At 39.0% G+C, this 20,952-nt stretch overlaps 1 protein-coding gene across 2 annotated transcripts in view; it reads right to left on the bottom strand.

Annotated features, from left to right (window-relative positions):
* Positions 1-19,600, bottom strand: part of CLINT1 (clathrin interactor 1) — a 69,428-nt gene extending 49,828 nt beyond the window's left edge. For both annotated transcript variants that reach the window (XM_081937080.1, XM_081937079.1), the window contains exon 1: positions 19,245-19,600. In XM_081937080.1, coding sequence (XP_081793206.1) covers positions 19,245-19,285 — 41 coding nt within the window. In that variant the 5' untranslated portion in view covers positions 19,286-19,600. The remainder of the gene's footprint in view (positions 1-19,244) is intronic.
* Between the last annotated feature and the right edge of the window lie 1,352 nt (positions 19,601-20,952).

A 20,952-nucleotide genomic window follows, 5' to 3' on the forward strand; every position in this document is an offset into this window, starting at 1 on the left:
CACAAAACTAAATTAAAAAAGCAAATAAATGTTACAGTAGAGTAAACATTATCCCTTGGTCATATGGTTAATATATTCTAGATTATCCTTGGCCTTTACATGGACAAGGAAAATATACAGTACGTAAGGCCTTTAAAATGCTGCTCAAAGAAAAGTGACAAGTTTTACTTTCAATTTCTATCAGCTAAATTATCTAAAATTATGTTATTAAAATAACATGACAATAGTATGTCACACATAAATATTATTTTTTAAATTCATTGATGATTATAGTGATTTCAACTAGTACTGTATAGTATTATTTTCTCTGAATAATTAGGCAGTCAGGAAAGCTTTTCCAAGGCATATTAATTAATAAAACTTGCTAATATAATGGCCTGCCTCTTGTGCATCATACAGTTTATCCATAAAAAAAGCTATCTTGCACCTTTATAACTTTTGAATTAGATATAAATTCATATGCTGCAACAACTACACCGGCCACTGTACTTTCAGAAAGGTCCAGGTTTCATTCCAAATTTCATTATTATTTCACTCAGGTACAAGTGACAATCGATCTCTTTCAACAGTCTTTCACAACATTTATTTTGCTATTTCCTTCAAGAGGCTACGCCCTGTTTATCTCCAGATCTATATTAAATATCTATATGTTTCAGAGACATCATTTTTTAAATTGGTAGCACACATTTCTCAAATAAATATCATGTCTTATAAATAAAGTGAGATAATTCAATTGCAGGAATCTTTCAGCAAATATATTTTTAAAAAGTTCTAAATGAACTTCCAGTAGGCACGTTGGACTCATTTTTCTCCATCCACAGGCTTCAGGAGGCTTTCAGTGAGACTGCGCACATGCACGTGGGGTTATGCGCAGGGAGATTTGTGCACGCATGTGCGGGGAGACGGCATTGCACTATACGTGTGGGTACGCATGCACACACTATTACACACACACGTGCTCTTTTGGCACCTGAGCAGAAAAACATTTGCCATCACTGGCGTAGGCAGTATGTACACTGAGCTGCATGCAGAGATCTGATCTCAAGATTGAAATAAAAAGCAATTGAAAGCTAGGCCACTAGTGCATACCAAGGAACATAAATAAAAAGTGTTCAATAGTAATTTTCATTAATTAAAATCTAAAATGTGATGACTGAAAACTAAGCATCTTGAAATGAGAACTTTTACTGTTACAATTTATGGAATACTGACAAGTTCTAATACGTATATTGTTTTATGTTGAAAACCATTCTGAATGTTCAACAAATGGAAAAGTGACTTATAAACAGGAAATGCATGGTCATAGTTAATTACAAGACAAACTTGTGGGTATGTGCACATCATATACTGTTGTAATCCTGGCAAAGATCACCAAAACCAAAACTGAACTTGCAATCCAGACAACATATATGCATATATTATAACGTATATCCATCAGAAAAACATAAATAAATGCATGCATTTCATCAGTTCTCCCCCTTGTTGCATCACATACAGAAATCTTCAAAGATATGGTGATAATTTATCTGTAACTGCCTAAACCGGCCTGACCAAAAGCAAACAACCCATATTATTGTTTAGTATTCTACATCATTATTATTACAGAAGTAGCAACTATGACTGAAGTCCACAATTCTCTTTATATAGGGGAGGAGGATTTTTTTTCATTTAACAAAGTAAGTCTGGAAACTAGGAAATCTAGTTTTATACTGACTAGAATTCTTGCCAAGTTTCACAAGCTATTACACTTATTTAACTGCAATGTTGCTACAGTATCTGAAATTTCTGTTGACATTTTCTAGGGTCTCCAAAACTCAGTGTATGGTCTGGGTTTTCCCCTGCCTTTTTCTCTCCCTTAGGAGAAAAATGGAAAACATCTTTCTGTTCAATCATTTGTTATAAGAACTCAGGTAAAGAATCTGCAGACTGTGATCTCTGTAGTCACTGCTTCTTTAAGCAAGAGCACACTTCTTAATTTAATAATTTCCATATACTGTGGGCTTCACCAGTTAGGCAGGAGGCCTTCCTCTTTCATTTCAGTACAAACTATTCTGAGGAAAAGCAACAGGATAATCCCTTCTCAGGGAAGAATACTCTATGATTCTTACCTGCAACAGCAGAAGTACCAATAAGTCCATTAAATGCTTTATGTATAAAATGTATTTAACCATGTAACTGAATAACAGAGTTGGAAGGGACCTTGGAGGTCTTCTAGTCCAAACCCCTGAAGCTATACCCGTAATGGTGAACCTATGGCACGTGTGCCACAGGTGGCACACAGAGCCATTTCTGAGGGCACATGAGATATTGGCCTGTCAGCTCCAGCGCGCATTGGCCAGCTGATTTCAGCCTTGATTTTCAGCTGTTTTTCGCCCTCTAGAGGGTGAAAAACGGCTAACGTGCAAACCTGAAGTTCGGGAACAAACTTCCAGTTTGCACATTGGGCTGTTTTTGCCCTCCGGAGAATTCAGGGAAGCCTCCTGAAGTAGAAAAATGGCTCAATGGGCAACCCGGAAGTCCATTCCCAAACTTCCAGTTTGTGTTTGGGCCGTTTTTCGCCCTCCGGAGGCTTCAGGAGGCTTCCCTGAAACCTCCGGAGGGAGAAAAATGGCCCAATGGGCAACCTGGAAGTCTGTTCCCAAACTTCTGGTTTACGTGTTGGGCCTTTTTTGCTGTCTGGAGGCTTCAGGAGGTGAAAAACAGCCCAAAATGCAAACCGGAAATGAGAAAACAGGCTGTTTACTGTCTCTGGGAGGGGCGGGAGTCGTTTTTGCTCTCCCCAGGCTCTAGAAAGCGTCTGGAGCCTGCGGAGGGTGAAAAAAATGTCCACCATGCCATTGCACACCAAAAGCAAGGGGAGGGTGGGGGTGCACACATGCCCCCTGCGCACCCCCCACTTTTGGTAAGCAATGGCAAAAAGTTTAGCCATCACTGCCCTATACCATTTCAGACAAACGATTGTCCAGTCTCTTCTTAACAATCTCCAGTTGTTAAGACTCCACAACATCTGGAGGCAAGTTGTTCCACTGATTGTTTAATTAGCAACACATACTACTTGGTTATTGAAGCAAATAGAAATACAATATACAATCATGAATATCAATAACAACACTCTTTTTAGAATATTTAGAGTAATAAGGATTGTCTTTTGATCTATAAGCCAGACCTACAAATCTGAGCCAAATAGAAGTCTTTACATCATCAAAGGCAATCTTAATAATTTATTTGCAAAGTTCATGGTAATACTCTTTACAGTATCTAGGGAAAATCTGATGGTCACAGTCAGTTACCAACATGATATACTGACTTCAGGCCCTGATTTTCTCCTTCATGGGGAATAATACACAGCATTACTCCTAATTCTTCCACATCCAGCTGTTTTTTCAACTTCTACTGAACTTGAAGGAACATTATACTTTTAATTGCTGCATTCCATTCACCTATGTGTTCATTAGTCAAATGAAGAAATACATTGACTAGACAATCTCTCCCTTGACTACAATGTGAAACATATTTTACGTTATAAGAGGGGACGTAAGTGCATAGCCATAAGGCTGTAACACCCTCTAGAGTGCTGTATGTTTTTAGGACTGCTCAGTTTTTGGGAGGTCCCAATATTCTGAGGCCTCATGAAATAACCTGAATGGAGAGGAATAAGAACTTATTAGTACATCTATGCTATTCTAAAACAAATAAGAATACTGTTAGATTCAATTATGCTCATAAACCAGAAGGCCATAAGAAAGACAAGGAGCAATATGAAAAGAAAGAAAAATGTAAAAAATAAAAAGGAGAGAATCTATGCAAAATACCTGCAGGTAGTTTATAAAATTGGTACATGTTTTGGTATTTAGAATTCCTAAGACTCGGAAATGGCTGGCAATGAACTATACATTTCAAGATGACACTACGTCTTAAAGGCATACTGCTAAACTTCTTTAAATGGTTACATCTAGCAGATGGCCTTTAATATCACCTCTCACACACTGCTACAGCACTATTACTATCAGTGTCACCACTAGACTTAACTCTCCACTGTCAAATTAAATGCATGAAATCTAGAGGCCTGGAACAGATGACTGTTTTTTAAAGCAGCCTCTAAGCAAGAAATAAGGGGATTTATTTTTCCCTTGATGTGTGTAAGAAAAGTTAAGACAGTTCAAAGCAATTCAGAGGCATCCATTATTGGCTGCACAAAACCATCACCATGTAGTTACCAAAAACTACAGGGAGAAACAGACCATGAAAAATTCTACTTTCCCTTCGGAGTACAGAAGTGCATTCACCAATAAAGGGCCAAAGAGAATTAATGCCCTCCTTTAACATCTTCATTTAAAGTGAACAAAGCAGCTCATGTTTCTACATACCAATTTATCTAAACTTAAGAGCTAGTGCTTTTCACTAATTCTGCAACTCATGCTGCCCTTTAATTCCAGCTAATAGCCTTCATGTGGTATTTAGGTAGAATTTAGACAGCACAAGTGTTTATACAGAAGATATTTGCAGGAAAAAAAGAAAGAAAAGAATTGACCTGATTAGAAGTTGCACAATGTGCTGGAAAGATAAACTAGTAATTAGTTTTGGGTTAAAAGCCGTAATGTGTGCTCTGCCTTATTTACAATACCCAGTAGAAGTCCAAATGGTGCAGACCCAGAATTAGCAGTTTCTTTATTCAGGACAATTTTAACCATGGCCTTGCTGCAAGATTCATAATATTTAACCACTAAGTTATTTATATTTTTATTTATACTACTCCAAAAGTGTTTTCTTTATACTTCTTCAGACTTTCAAATAAGGACTGTCAGATATTATGATGGTGACATGGATGATCAACATAGTGTAAAAATATTTGGATACATATATACATATATATGTATAACATATATTTATCAGCCGACCTCCTCCGTATGTATGTTTCAGTGTATGTCTTTGTTATATGTTTGTTTTGTTCACATATTTATTTCGTATGTTTCATTGTACGCCGCCCCGAGTCCTTCGGGAGAGGGTGCGGCTAAGAAATAAATATATTATTATTATTATTATTATTATTATTATTATTATTATTATTATTATTATTATTATTATTATTATTATACAAAGTATCCAAGTATATATAAAAATACTTGGATACATATATACAAAGTCTCCAAATTAATTTTTTCCCCATGTTGCTTCATTTAAAAAAAAATCAAAATCTCACAAGGTGTTTTGGTTTGAAGCCCTTCAAGACTGTCAAAATATTTTGGCATACTTGTGTGAAACCTTAGGGATGAGACTGCCAAATATTATGACATTTTGTTTTTTGACCTTTGTACATTTTTCATTTCTAAAATAAAAGTGTTCAAAAAATGATAAATGTTTTAAAATGTTTTTTTAATTATTTTAAAATTATGGTACAGCTACCTAAAACTGTGGCTAATCAGACAGCTATGCTATGTATATTACCTAATTACTACAAATGTAGCCTTGCAACACATTTCAATTCCTTCCATATTTCAGATTTTAATAATCTAGACTTAAAGCTATGATTCCCTAATTCAAAATGCATTTGGGGCTCCTTGTTTCATGGGAAGACATTGTATATAACCAAGTCATGAATCGTTATTATTATTTCCACACCAATAAAGCAAAACCACCTCCTTCTCCTTAGTGCTATCGAAGTGTTAGATTTCAGCTCCCATAAATCTAAAAGAGGATGACATCTGGATACCACAAGGTTGAGAAAAGTTGGCTTAAATCCTATCACTGAAAATAAGTTTCAGAATTAAGATGAGATATTTAGGGTTAATAAACTCAAATTAAGCTCTACATACTAAAAAAAAGAGCATTTGATGAACAGTATGTAAAATCAAGCCAATCATCTAGGGGCAGAAAAACAGCTATAACAGTGAAGACATTTTAGTTTTGTATTCTGATTATTCACTTAGTTACAGCAGCTTACAATGGACTTCAACAATTCACTGACAGAACTTTTAACTTTTTGAAAAAAGCCCAATGATTGAGAAAAAAAGATTGCACACATCATCATAGATAAGAGACAATAGAGAGAAAAGAATTGAGCTCACACATAGGAAATGTGGAAGCTTGGCAAATATCTAAAAACCTGTGCAGGTTGCAGATAGAGGACCTAAAATATCTTTTGATCATACTATTCAAGAAAAACGGCAGTGGTTGAAGTCATCAAAATGACACGGGCTGATCCAGAGCTAGAACTATTTATTTATTTATTTATAAGATTTACAAGGCTGCCCAACTCAACTAGGGTGACATATAGCACAAAAACAAACAAAGAAGTAAATAGAGAACTCACATTAACATTAAACAATATATAAATACCAAGTATAAATTAGCAACCAAACAACTAACAAAACAATCATGAGAGAATTTCCACTAAGCTGATCCCTAATGCCTGAAGGAAGGGCCAGGTCTTAATGGCTCTCATCTGACTATACAATAAGGCTACTCAGACATATGAAAGGTAGAATATAATTAGCTTTTAATGTCTGTATTTTAGACAAGAAAGCCAGTTTGGTGTAATGGTTAAGGCACCAGGTTTGGAGACTGTGATTTTTAATCCTGTTTTAGGCACAAAGCCAACATGTGATTTTGAGGGTCTTTCTCCTTTACTCCAAGGAAGAAGGCTGGTCCAATCAGTTGCTATGAGTCAACAACAAGCAGCAAACTATATCCACAAAAGTCTCCTAATTGAATGGCATTCTTATTTAGTGATATATATGTTGAGAAAATGGACATGGATATTGATGTAGTATTCTTGTTGTCTACACTGAAGTAGTTTGTCACTACCTTCTTTAGGGATGTTTTCTGACTTTGCCATCTAGCTTAGAGTCTTAATATTCACTGGAGGTTTTCCCATCCAAGTATTAATTAGGGCCAACTTGGATAGGTTATCAGCCAATATTCCACCTAGTACTTCCACCTGCTATAGGCACTGAAGATACATATGCAGACACTTAAGTTTAAGTAAGACACATGAAATGCAGCAGTTATACAAGTGGCGTATATTTAGAACTTGGCTGACTGCTTTTTTTAAAGACACGTATATTTAAACAAACCCTGTATAAGAATTAAACTTTAATTTACAATGTTTATCTTGGTACCAAATACTCTCTTAAACTTCTGTACTCAATGGCCTAGGGAAATCACTGCATGTGACATTCTGAAGGACAAAATTATTTCATTATCTAATTTTATAAAATGTCACTCCCCAGTTTATACTATAAAGAAGTGGAGGGGATATAATTAGGCAGGATAAACCAATAATCAACTTTCTGCATATAAATACATGATGGTTCAAAATACCAAAATAGCTAAATGATCTTCAACATACCATCAGAAGAGGTTAATTTATATAGCTAAAGGTTAAATGTCTCATTTTTCATGATCAAAGTGATCTCTAAGAGTGTTTATAATAACTAAAATAAATCTTCAATGCAAGATAAAATTTAATGACCATTTTAAAAAGGTTCCGTTTAGGAAAGTCAAATAACAGAGGTAAATATAAGGATGTAATTTTACCATTAATTAAATACTGTAAACTGACTTTTATGATTCATTTTATATGCACCTATGGATGGATAGATAAATATACACACAGAATTACCGTAACTTAATAGGTACTGTTTTGGGGTCAAGAAATAGAACTTAATCACTAAATGGTTCACATCAGAAAGGCAATTTCATGAAATTCCATGAACCATGATCACTGCAGGGATGACTACAGTATGTTGGAGTAAAAATAATTGGGTGGTGTTATGAATTGCTCACCAGTAAAACTGAAATAAATTTCACCGTATGACTAGAAATGAAAGGAAAAGGCAACAAGAGCTGATCCCTACAGAATCTGCAGAAAATTGGCTCTCCTTATAATTAGCGCATTATAATCAATTTTGAGACAGATAATTATATAAAGATATAATTGTTGGCTGGTAAGTGAAAAAAAACAATGTTGCAAGAAGAGCTATAACTCATTTAGTCACTGATGTAGGAAAAGAAAAAAATGGAATAGTAAAGTCAGATCTATTTATTTGATTCACAAATAATACAAAATACTTCTAATTAGTGAGATCCCCCCCCCCAGTTGTTACAGTAAACAGAGAAATCTCAGACATACAAACATAAGGAGTCATTACTACTATAGAAAAATAATACTTGTTTGTAAACCTCCAAAGACCCCCCAAAAAATTTCTATCTGAATTTTTCTGGTACTAATAGTCCCTTCTCAAGCAACTCAGATATTCATATACATAATTTTGCTTGGAAAATCAAAACATACTACCTCACCTCCAATGCTCTTCAAAAATATGGATGTCAGCTCCCAGGATTTCCTAGCTATTAGGATCTTGTGAAATAGGACAGTATTTCACAAAGCTGATTAAACTGGCATTCTAAAATAGTTTTTGATGAAGGAGAATTGAAGTATTTAAGCTTCCAAATTATCTAAGTGTAATGATGTGTAAGTTTTATGTTATATTTTAAGTGCAATTGCTGTGCTTAGCTCTTTAAGAAGGCTAGGAAAGAGTGAACCTTTTTAATGATGTCATCTAGGGCAGAAGTTAGTTTACAGATGGCTGCCACTGAATAAAGACAAGCTCTAACCAAGCTCCTTGCTGTCTGCCTTTATTTTATGCCAAGGTCATCACATGGTACCAGGAGTAGGGTGAGAAGAGTCATGGCAGCAAACAGCAACACAAAGAACACTCCTTCCCTGGATTTGGAATCAGGGAATATATCTGAAAACTGGTTAAGGTGGAAGGAACTGATAGAGCTTGTGTTTGCAGGACCTGATGCAGACAATTGGACTAATCAGCAAAAAGCGGCACACTTTCTAATATGTGTGGGACAGAAAGGACGTGATGTGTGCAGAGCCTGGCAAGCAAGTGGGGAGATCACTGCAGAGGACAAAAAGAAAACCGAGGTACTGTTTGCAAAGTTTGAAGCATACTGTAACCCGAGAAAAAACTCCACAGTGCAGAGAAAGCTGTTTTATGAGAGAAACCAGTGTGGAGGTGAATCTGTGGGTGATTGGGTGACCCAGCTGCGCTTGCTTGCCAAAGACTGTGCAAGTCTTTATGATGCTGGAGATATGATTAAAGACCGTATTTTGATGGGCAGTAAGTCTAAGGAAGTCCAGGAAAAACTGCTGCAGGAAGAAGACTTAAATCTTGAGAAAGCCGTAAGGATTGCCAGAGCATATGAAATATCAAGAAAAGACATGCAGATACTGGAAGGAACACAGCACCAGATCAATGCTATAGAACAGGGGTGTCCAAACTTGGGAACTTTAAGACTTGTGGACTTCAACTCCCAGAATTCCCCAGCCAGGCCAGGACATGGAGACTACTAATTGCACTTGGACTTAACTCTGATGGAACTTGGATAGTGGTGGTTCAACTGTCTTGGTCCTTCTGATCTCTCATCAGCTTTCAATTATGGTATTCTTTTGGCCCAACCACAGGGATCAGGAGTGGCAGGTATAGTATTGAAGTAATTCTCTTTTCTCCTAGGCGCTGCTTGGAGTGTCCAAGCATGGGTTAACTTCAGCTTGCTGCCCAAGGACTGAGTTCAAAGTTTGTGTAACCACGCCTCTTGCTCCCCTCATAGGCTCAGTTTAAAAAACTCAAGTTGCCCTAAAAGGACACTTTTTGGGCAGTTCCAGTCCTTGAGCAGCAGGTTGGACTCTCCAAGTCAGTGTAGTGTAGCCTTTATTATTTTTGTGTTCAGTTAGGTTAGATTTCTTTAGCTTCTTTGTTGTTTTGCTTCCAATCTGTCCAAAGTGTGGATTACTGTCAGACGCGCGAAACAGGCTGCCTGGAGAATGGCTGGCTTTTGCGCTGCCGCGATTACAGCAACGTGGGAGGCTTGTTTAGTGGCTGCTGGCAAGCTCTTGGGGACAGGTAGGCAGTCAGGGTCCCCCCAAAAGCTGTTGGAGGACTCTTAGATAGCCGGACACTCTCCTGAGTCTTCGGAATAACTGACAGTTTTCCTCGGTGCCGCTCCAGGCGCGCAGCAGCCATTTTAAAGAAGACAAAAATTGGCGCGCTTTATTTCTGAAGCGTTTCAAGCTGCTGCAGCCTGTTTCCTCTGCAGATTGCCGCTGGGAGGGGGTCTTAATCAGTTGGCCTTGTTCCAGGTCTCCAGAAGGCCTCCCCCTCCCCTGGACTCTCATCAAGCCGCTACAAGGACTTTGGCTATTGCCTGGCCATTCCCTGGGATTTAGAAATAGCGCGGATCTGCGAGCGCCTTCGACAAATCTGATCGGCACCATTTTGTCGTGCCTCTGCCTCTCGCTGGGACATTAGCAATGTCTAGAGGTCCTTCTCATTGTGGCAACACCATCTTTGGCCCTAAAGCCTCGTTCCTTGTACCAGCTCTTCCAGCCAGCCCTGCATCTATGCCTGGCACCATGGCCAGCATCGTGGAGGCTGAAGTGAATTCCCAGGCAGGCCCCACCACTAGTAAACACAGCAGGCTCAATCCTCTGCTAAAGGTGAGGGGGCTGGGTGCCCATCCAAGGAGAAGCAACCCAAGCCCAAATGGTGTCCAAAGCTGCTGAGAAGATGGCTGAGAGGCGTCAAAATTGAAAAACAATTTCAAAAGGCTCAATCAGCCCAAATACAGGCAGTGGCTCCCTCTCCGCCCAGGGAGGAGGGGGCAGGTCCTTCCCTTCCCACTCCCCAGCAAGAGGGGTCCCCATCCCTGGCAGGTGAATAGGATTTTGGGTTTTTGCCCAATCTCTCTAGGGCATCTCTTGGGTCCCCCTGTCCTTCCCTGGCTGAGGAATCCCTGAATGACATATGCTCCATCATGAAGGAGGAATCCTTGCCTCCATCTGGAGCTGGTTCAAGCCCGCCTAAGGATCAGGGACCTCAGCTGTCCAAGGAAATGCAAGATGTAGTTGCACATGAGATTTCCCAGGGGATTGTGGATGGCTTCCAGACCACAAATCCTAGCAGGGCCAATGCTGCTGGGTCTCAGAATCCACCAGCTAGGGAAGCCTCTCCGGCTCCTTCGGGGGTCAGCGAGGTGTCCGAGTGGGAGGAAGTTGAGCAGGATGCTCCTGATCTTTCAGAGGACGAAAATCCTCTCCCTGATACGCCTGCATTCTCAGGTTTATTCAAGCCTTCTATGTTTAGGGCTATCCTTACCAAGGCCAGGGCTTCCGCCACCCAAATGGGTCTCCCAGCTCAGGCAGATAAGTCCATCGCTGTTCCGTCAACTGTCGCAGAGGTTCGGCCTCCCGAGGGTCGACCTGTTCGGCCAACACTCACCTCCCCCGATTTTTCGCCAGGTTCCAATGCCCTGCCACGGAAGGGACAGATGCCCTACGGTGTTGCTGGCCTCCCGGCCTCTTGTACGCTTTTCCGCCTCTTCCATTGATTCCACTGGTGATCAGGAAAATTCTGACAGAGGGAGCAGAAGTGTTGCTCATGGCACCACACTAGTCGAGGAAGTCCTGGTTCGCCGACCTTGTCAGCCTGTCGGTGACCAAGCACTGGCGCATACCTCAGGAGCAGATCTTCCTCGGCCAAGGGGCCATTCAACATCCAGACCCCAGTGGCTGCAACTAGCCATTTGGCACTTGAGGGGGACCTCCTGAGGCTCAGCAGATTCACTGACAATGTCATCTGCACCATCCAGGCATCCAGGCGCCCCTCCACTGTCAGGATTTGTGAGGCTACTTGGTCTGCCTTCTCAACTTGGTGCCAGTCTCATCACGTCATCGCCACTTCTGCAACCATTCCGCAACTCCTTGACTTTCTGCAGGAGGGCTTGGACAAAGGCCTCTCGCCTACCATGCTCTGTCGGCAGACGGCTGCCTTGGCCACCATCCTGTCCTCGGACTCACAACTGCCTCTTAGTAGGCAACCTCTCAGGTTTGTAGCTTCCTCAAGGGGACTGCCAACTTCAGCCCTCCTACAATTCACAGATATCCGACTTGGGACTTGTCCGTTGTCTTACAGACTCTGACTGCAGCTCCATTCGAACTGCTTCGATCCGTCGGTTTGCGTTACTTGTCTCTCAAGACGGCCTTTCTTATAGCTGTCACCTCGGCCGGCAGGATTTCCGAGCTAGCCGCTCTTTCGGTCAGAGACAACCTTTGCATTGTGCATCCAGACAGGGTCGTTCTCAGACTGGATCTGGCCTTTGTGCCGAAGGTCATCAGTGTCTTCCACAGAAGGTGATCCACAGGAGGTGATCCTTCCAGATTTTTGCCCGTGACCCAGACATCCAAGGGAGCACGTGTGGCATAAACCTGATGTTCACCGTGCTGTGCGCATCTACAAGAAACGAACTGCTTCCTTTCGCAGGTCGGAAGCATTCTTCGGTTCCTTTCAGCCTGTCTCCATGGGCAGGAAGGTCTCCTCTTCCATCATAGGCTGCTGGATACGGGCATGTATCAAGCTAGCCTACGAGCAACAAGATAGACAGGTCCCTCCTTGCATTACAGCACACTCAATGAGGAGTGCCGCAACCTCGGCTGCGTGGGCCACACAAGAACCCATCAAGGATATATGCAGGGCTGCGACATGGTCGTCACCATCTCCTTTAGTGAGAAACTACAGACTGGATGCGGAGGCTTCCTTTGGGAGAAGAGTTTTACAACAGGTCATCGCGACTCCCGCGGGCCTGGACAGTTCTTCCCACCCTGGGACTACATAGCTTGGGTATGTCCCATGCTTGGACACTCCAAGCAGCGCCTAGGAGAATGGCCATTGGTTTACCTGAATGGTCGTTCTCTAGGCGCTGCGTGAGTGACCAACCCCACCCAGGGGTCACCCGTGGGTGCGTGTGTACCAACTTTGAGGGCATTACTCAAAGTTACATTACTATATATCTTCCTTTTGGGACTTTTCTTCATTTTTTTAAATTGAGCCTCTGAGGGGAGCAAGAGGCGTGGCTACACAAACTTTGAACTCAGTCCTTGGGCAGCAAGCTGAAGTTAACCCATGCTTGGACATTCCCGCAGCACCTAGAGAATGACCATTCAGGTAAGCCAACGTTCATTTTCTGTAGTTGGTTCTACTGGAGGCGGGAGAGGTCAAGTCTGAAGCCCCAACTACCTGAAGCTCTAAATGGGGTAGCTCTCCCCTGGACAGAACAAGGACACAATTTGTATTTCTGCTGGATCACAGCTTGTGCTCAAACAGCAAATGGCAGCTGTGGTCAGGAGCTTTTCCTCAAATTTGCTTGGTGTGCCAACTATGCCCATTTTCAGATTGGGAATCCTTTCTCATGTTTACTAATGCTATTTCATTAGTAACATCTCATGTGTGGACGTCAGCAATTTGCTCTACACTGTATGTGGCTGCCAATGAAGACCATTTGGAAACTACTGCCTGTGCCAGTTATGAATGCATCTGGGTACACATATGTAACTGTTCTGCTGTACAAAATGCACTTGTTCTCTCAGATGCCATTCAAAGTGTTGGTTGTGGCTTATAAAATCTTTCATGGCCTAGAAACTGGCTATTGGAGACATCATCTTTTTCTCAATGTTTCTGCCTGTCTGGCAAGATCTGACAAAGTGGGTATGCTACAGATCCCAGCTTAAAACTGTGATCTGATGGGACTGAAGTGGTATCTTCTCTGGTGTGACTCCTGCCCTCTGGAATAGTATCCCCCTGGAGGTTTGGGTTGCCTCAATCTTTCCATCCTTTAAGTCAGCTTTAAAGGCATGGTTTCTTCCCTAGTGCTAAGTTAGGAAATATCTCTGTGAGAATTCTACTTTTGGTACATTAATGTCCAGATTATCACCTATTTTGCTTGACCTGTACTGGATTATTTTTTATCTTGTATTTTACCTTAATATGAGTAGGGTTGCTTATAATTTTAATGTATATTAAATACGCTAGACAAATAAAAAAGCTCTATGCTCTTATCTAATTTAATGATATGTAAAACTCAGGGAGATTTGACCAAAACTCTTATGGTCAAACAGTTAACAAGAATTAAATGCATTTAGACAAAAGTTACACCAATACAGAAAAGCCATTTTCCAAATTTAAAGGCTCAATCAGGTAATCAGTATAGAGCTTCAAGAATTTAATACTTCATTATTTAGAACAACCAAAAGGAACAATTTCAAAAATATAGAGGTTGTTACTGTAATCAGAAATAGAGGACCAACCATATGGTTTAAAGGAAGCTTGGGATACTCATTTTAGTAATTTATACAGAAATTGGCAGAAATTATGAAAACTGGGCAGCTCCAGCTTCAATGCAAGAAATGCAGTGGAAGATTATACATCATTGGGACTTGACTCTTGTTAGGCTGGCTCATATATATCAAAATCGTTCTTCCAAATGTTGGTGGGGTCATCCAAAAAAGGGCAATTTTTCATTTTGTAGGGGAAGATAAGCACCATCACTAATCAAAAAACTGAATGTTCCTCAGATCTAGGTTTACTGAATTTATTTACACCATCAAATCATAAGCTTAAAAATTATTTAATCTTAGCAGTTAGGTTAATTATTAAGTTAATAACTGTGCAAAACTATAATGTAACAACTAAGTTGTGGATTAATAAAACCTCTTCAATAGCTATATGAAAATTTTTACAAAGATAAATTAATGAGACATTTGAGGCAAGAACCATAATGTTATCAAACTTGGATGGATGTTATAGGTTATCTAAATAATTACAATATAATATACTTCATACAGTAAATTTTCCTATGTACAGTATTTGTCTCTTTATTCACACTGAAGTATGATACTGGTATTTTTTATATTTAATTTTTTTCTCTTGGACTTATGAAAATGTATGTAAATAGAGAGCTTATTTAGGAAAAGTTAAATTGATTATAAATCTAATATTGTTTAATTCCCTAGTAGCTATTCTGAGTGAAGTAATGTATTGATGGATGCTTCCACCATCAGGAATGTAGATGGGTACATCCAGAAAGGAGGCCCTTTTCTGCAAGGCAGTCTTATGGCAGCAATTTGACACATTGATTGCCGTATTGTCTAAGAGACATTAACTTTAGGAATGCCAAAGTAGATAAGGGATGCATTCCATAACCTCATGAACTAAAATTGTGGTGATATCTAGTTTTTTATATGGCAAGGTTTTGACAAACATTGCCAATTACTTCATTTGCTTTTTTTCTGCCCACAAAAATAATGTAACCAAGAACTTGTCCAAAAGAAAAGAAAAGTGTAGTAAAACTGTAATTCCTAGCTTGTTTTTCAATCTGGGAAAATAAGGTCAAACTCTCACTTGTTAGGACAGGAAGTTCTAGTTCAGATATATCACTTTAAAAAATTAACCTGGTGAAGTTCTATCACTCTGGAATAACATGCAGAAGCTCCTTTTAAACAGATGTGAATTGTTCAGAACTACATGGTACCCTTTTCTGTGAACCTAGCCAATTCTCCCTGCTTTCTTATCAAATTATGCCATTTTTACATATGGTGACCGTTCTTTTATTAATTTTGATACTATATTTTTTTAAATTATAATTTATTTAACCCACCTGTTACACTGAAAGTCTATATACAACCACAACATTATATACCAAACTAAAAAAATGAAGTACAGGACCAGGACAAGCAACTTGACTGTTAAGCGAAATTGTGACCCCTGCTTATGATATTACTTTAGCTTTCCTTTGCTTTAGTAAAAGTTGTGAATGCAAGAATTGGTTGCAAAATTGGTTTTTTTAAGCACCACTGTAAAGGTTGCTAATTGAAGACTACCTGTAGTTTACAAGGCCTACAAGTTATTGCTAAAATGGATATTGTTAATTTGCAAGAAATCTGAAACATTAAGGGCCTGGAAAAATGTTAAAGGGGTTACTTATAAACTTAGGATGAGACTAATTCAACAAAATACTCAATTCTCCATATTTTTATCCATGTTGGTGGCCAACTTCATTATACTGGAAATGTAAAATCATGAGACACTTACACATATCATAAGGATTTGTTCCTCTATTGACCTTTTTTGGTTTAATATCTATACATTTGTTAGTAAAGTATGGAACTAAAATAGTAATACAATTTAAAGAAGTGAATGTGATTTTAAATATATGCCAACATTTTGGAACTTACCATTGAATTAAATATATCAGTATGTGATGAGTTATGAATTTATCATGCATGAACTATAAACAAACACAATTACCCTTTTTGCAATAGTTAGTGCCATCCCAGATTTACAACTTTAGACTGATCTTTGCATTTCTGTGTAAGAACTCAATGTGTATGAACATAATGGAAAATTCTGATCAATATACTTTGCGATCATGGTTTAATGTAGTGTAGTGTAAAAACTGAACTGTTTTATTTTTGCATACATTATGATTTTCTTGTTTTCACTTGCTTTCTTTTGTCCTTTCTTGTATATTAAAATGATTTTTTAAAAATGCAAAACATATGTTAAATATAATGTGAACAAATAAGGCTGATATTGAAGAGGATCAGAAATAACACAACATTTCTAAATTCATTTATACTTATCTATGTGCCCCCAAAATCATATTTACAAGATCATAAATTCAGAAATATAAATCACAATAACCTATTATATTCAGTTTAGCATGTTCTGTCAAAGGTAGTCAAAACCAAGAGACATAACAGGTCTAAAAAAAACCCTCGTAAAAATTCATCACAACTTTCCAAACATATTTTAATTCCTTGTTTTCCAAGTTATTAATTTCAGTTTGTTTTTAATTGTTAGTGAAGAACAGCAAGGAATTCCAAGGTCAAAACTAATTTCAAACTGAAAAGTACCTAAAATTTTGCTTCAAATAGTATGTTCATTAAATAAATGGGATATCCAGGGAAATTTCATTTCAACAAACTAATGAAAGGTATCAACTATTCGCAAATCACTGTTAAATAAGTAAACAAATACGGCAATTTATACTATTTACACAGGGATGCAACTAAGTAAATTGATCTAATGTAATTAGTACCAATTTTTATCATTTAAACAACAGTAGAATAATACAAATGGTTAAGCCCTCTTTATTGAGGGCTGTTAAATTGAGGTTTAACTGTGTTGTTGTTATTATTATTAGACACTAGGAAGTCATTCTAGTCAACTCAAGTTCTGTTACAGAGTCTGTAGAGATGATGTGTTTTCTGTCAAAAGCAAAGTTCCTTGTAAAGATTTTAAGGCCCCTGTTTTACCCATATTCCTGAGATTGTAGTGTTATTTAACTGTTTTGATGTAGGAAAGGTTTTGCCTAAACTAGTATTTCTTTTCACACATTTTTTATTTATAAAACAAATTATGTAAATTGGTGAATATAAGACCACATTAGTTGGGCTGAGTTAAGCCTTAAAACTTACTTCTGATTACAATAAACTTCTACATACATGTAGACCTTGACCTACAACTGTTCGTTTAGTGACCATTCAAAGTTACAATGGCACTGAAAAAAGTGACTTACGACCATTTTTCACATTTATGACTGTTACAGTATTCTCTGGTCATGTGATCAAAATTCAGATGCTTGCAAATAACTCATAATTATGATGACTGCAGTATCGTGGGTCACGTGATCAGTTTTTGAGATCTTCTGACAAGCAAAATCAATAGGGAAACCAGATTCGCTTAACAACCATGTCACTAACTTAATAACTACAATGAGTCACTTAACAACTGTGGCAAGAAAGGTGTAAAATGGGGCAAAATTCACTTAACTGTCTCACTTAGCAACATACTGTATATTTGGGGCTCAACTGTGGTCATAAATTGAGGATTACCTGTATTACCTACATGGAATATAAAGAATTGGTATTAAATCCAATTCATCAGTGAACTATTTTGTGAAACACACAGTTCTGATTGAATCCATTTTCTTCCTAACTCAACTGTAAGATTAGAAGATGCATCCATTATTCCGTACATGTTATTTCTCAAGAACCATTAAACAAGTACTTTGTGTAAATTAAGCTTGTTCAGATAAAGTCAACAAAATTTATTCAAAAAAGTTCCTAAAGGATTCCTTTGCTTCTTACTTTACAAAAGTAAGTCAAACTTGGGCAATGTACTTATTTTATTATTCAAGGTGCTGGTAGCAAGAACAATTTAATATATCCTTTAACCAGCAGTCAAGTAATAATGCAAAATTTATGAGAGTTACTAATCTTGAAAACTGATTTATTTAATCATGTTTCAAGAAACAATTTCATTCTACTTTTTTTTTTTCATTTTAGGTGACAAGGCCATTAATGAAAGTATTATTTCCTACCGTTAAGCAAAAGTAGAATATTACTGAATTTATCCAGTCTGCATATTACTGGCAGATACCAGCATTATTGTGACAGCTATGTTAGAAACACACAGGTTAAGTTACAGAAATGCAACACGCCATTAATGTACCTCTAACACATAGCAACCACCATACCTTTTGTCAAAGAGAGCAAGTTATTTTACTTCCGCTCTCACTATCCTTTTCCCCCCTCCTCCTCCACTTTCAGCAGGCTTAGCAGAATAGCAAGGTAATAAGGAAACCGTGTTAGATATGGAAGCCAGAGGTGAATTTCTGTAAACCTTTGGACACTTCCAATCGCTTTATGAACTGGCACCGTTCTATGCAAAGTTATGCCTTGCCAGCACACTCAACACTCACTCCACATGAAGGACTGTGAGTGTACTGGGCGGGGGTTGGGAACTGGCAAGATAAGAAACAATTATGCTAAATATGATTCCACCCTGGGAAGGAAACACTCAGGATCAGCCAGAAGCAACTACCCAAACAGTGTGTGTGTAGTGGGGAGACTGGTACAGATTGATAAACCTTGGGAATCCAAGCCAACCACCCCTCTGTAAGTGGGGCATTGCTGAAATCAGTTAATATGGGGCAATCAAATTGGATTAGGAAGGTGGAGATGGTTAAAACCCCACACCACAACCGAAGGCCAGGTCTCCAGAGCGCCAACAGGTAAAATATCAGTTACAGCAGGTGAAAAGAAAGAAGTTTCAGTGACGGCTTCTAAGCTGTAAAGGCGGCGGAAGAGGCAACCCAAAGAGAAGAGCCAACCTGGATGGCATCTTGGCTAGGATCTAGCAGGAAGCATTAGACGGGGGTGGGATCGTCTGGTGGGGATGGGGATGGGGCACCTGAACCCGTGGCCAGGGAGAGAAAGAAGCTGCGGCGGAAGAGAAAATGAACGAATCCTAGCCATAAATCTGGGTGGATTTACTGAGAGGGATGGGGCAGCCTAGAAGAGACCCACAGATATTTCCCAGGCACCCTATAATACTCACGCCTTGTCCACCAGCTCCCGGACTTTCCACATATTGAGCATCGTGGCGGTGGTGCCGAGAGACCCGGCCCCGGTCTTAATCCCCTAAACTTCTTCTTTTTCCCCTCGGAACCCAACTAGTCGCTCGTCAGCCACGGCACCGCCAGGCCAGGCCCGTCTAGCCTTGCCACCTCCCAGCTTCGCCAACGGCACAGAGAGACAAATTCGGTTCTGCCTCCGGAAACCGGCAGCTCATGGTCGCAAAGCTTGCCGGGATATGAAGTCTGGACGCAACGAAGCCCTGAACTATAGAAACGACGTTGCCTGTTAGAAAATTGGAAAGGCAGAGCATTCCATCGCATGGCATCCTGGGAATCTTCCGGGCTCTTCTCCCTGTTGGAAGCATTTAGAAAAGTCCATGTCTCGCACTGCTAGCTGGGAATTGAAGTTTTAATTAATTGCTTTCTTGGGCGCAGAACAGTTGGATTTTAGTGGAAGTTGTTCGTGGTAAAGGAAGTCGTAATGATGCAACTGTAAATTAAAGGTTTCAGCAGTTGAATGTCCACGTAACACTTTTTGTCTGCCAAAAAGCAATAAGGAAGAAGTGTAGTGTTTCATTTCGTATTTTTGTTTCTATGTTATTAAAGCTTATTCAGTGATCTGAAACGAATCTATTCTGAAAGAACCTAAATAAATCCTAATTGGACCACAAAGTTGCAGTTATAAATTAAATATTACGTGTACTTTTAAAGACAGCAAATTATTTCCAGTTAGCCGGTTCCATTTAAGTAGGTATTTTCTGGCATGCCATCACAAGGGAAAATTCAGACTTTGTTTAACATTACTTGAAGAAGGTGAAAGAAGGAGCTTAATTGTTATTTCCTGAATGTGCTAGACTACACCCGAATAACTGATTTATGGAAGTGGTCCAAATCTGCTAACTCTAATATGGATTTCACAAGGATTAATGTGTAGTAGTTATGCATAAGTTTTGCTCACAAGGTTAAATGTGATGTTTCAGTCACTTAAGTTGTGACTCATCACAACCCCATCGACCATAGCATGCCAGATTCCGCTATCTTCTGGAATTTGCACAAATTCATGTTCATTGTGTTGATACTATCTAACCATCTCATTCTCCACTGTCTTCTCCGTTAGCCTTCAATCTTTCCCAACATCAGGGTCTTTTTCCAATGACTCCTCTAGCAATTAATTAATCTGGATCTAATTCATAAATGTAATTACCTCTCTTTTATTGGAAAGCTCAGCATCTGATGTCCTCCAAACTAGTTCAAGCCACTTCTTTCTTGACATGTTATTTTTACGTTGAAGTAACCTTTCTTTTTTATATAAAGAAGGCAGAAAACATAACTAATTCTGCTTGCTCTATTTTTTTCTCACAACAATCCTGTGAGGTGAATTGGCTGGGAAGAGCACAAATAGAAGTGAACATTTGAACATTTGAACTGTGGGGTTCTTTGTGCTCTTTGAGCTTGCTTGTTTTCTTGCAGAAACTTCAATGCCAAATTAGGTAACATCATCAGTGCTGGTAGGTAGTGGGGTTTGCGCACCAGTGGTTCGGCCTGTCAGTGTTGGTAAAAACATTCTTGGTGGTTCTTGGGTTATTGTTTACTCTTAGGTTGGTAATTCCTTAATTGGTAATTCCTTAATTGAAATAATTTGATAATTTAACAAAGTTGGAGGTCTTCTAGTCCAACCCCCTAGTTAGG

Source organism: Natrix helvetica, assembly GCF_964273705.1.
Source record: "Natrix helvetica genome assembly, chromosome: 1".
Taxonomy (NCBI): domain Eukaryota; kingdom Metazoa; phylum Chordata; class Lepidosauria; order Squamata; family Natricidae; genus Natrix; species Natrix helvetica.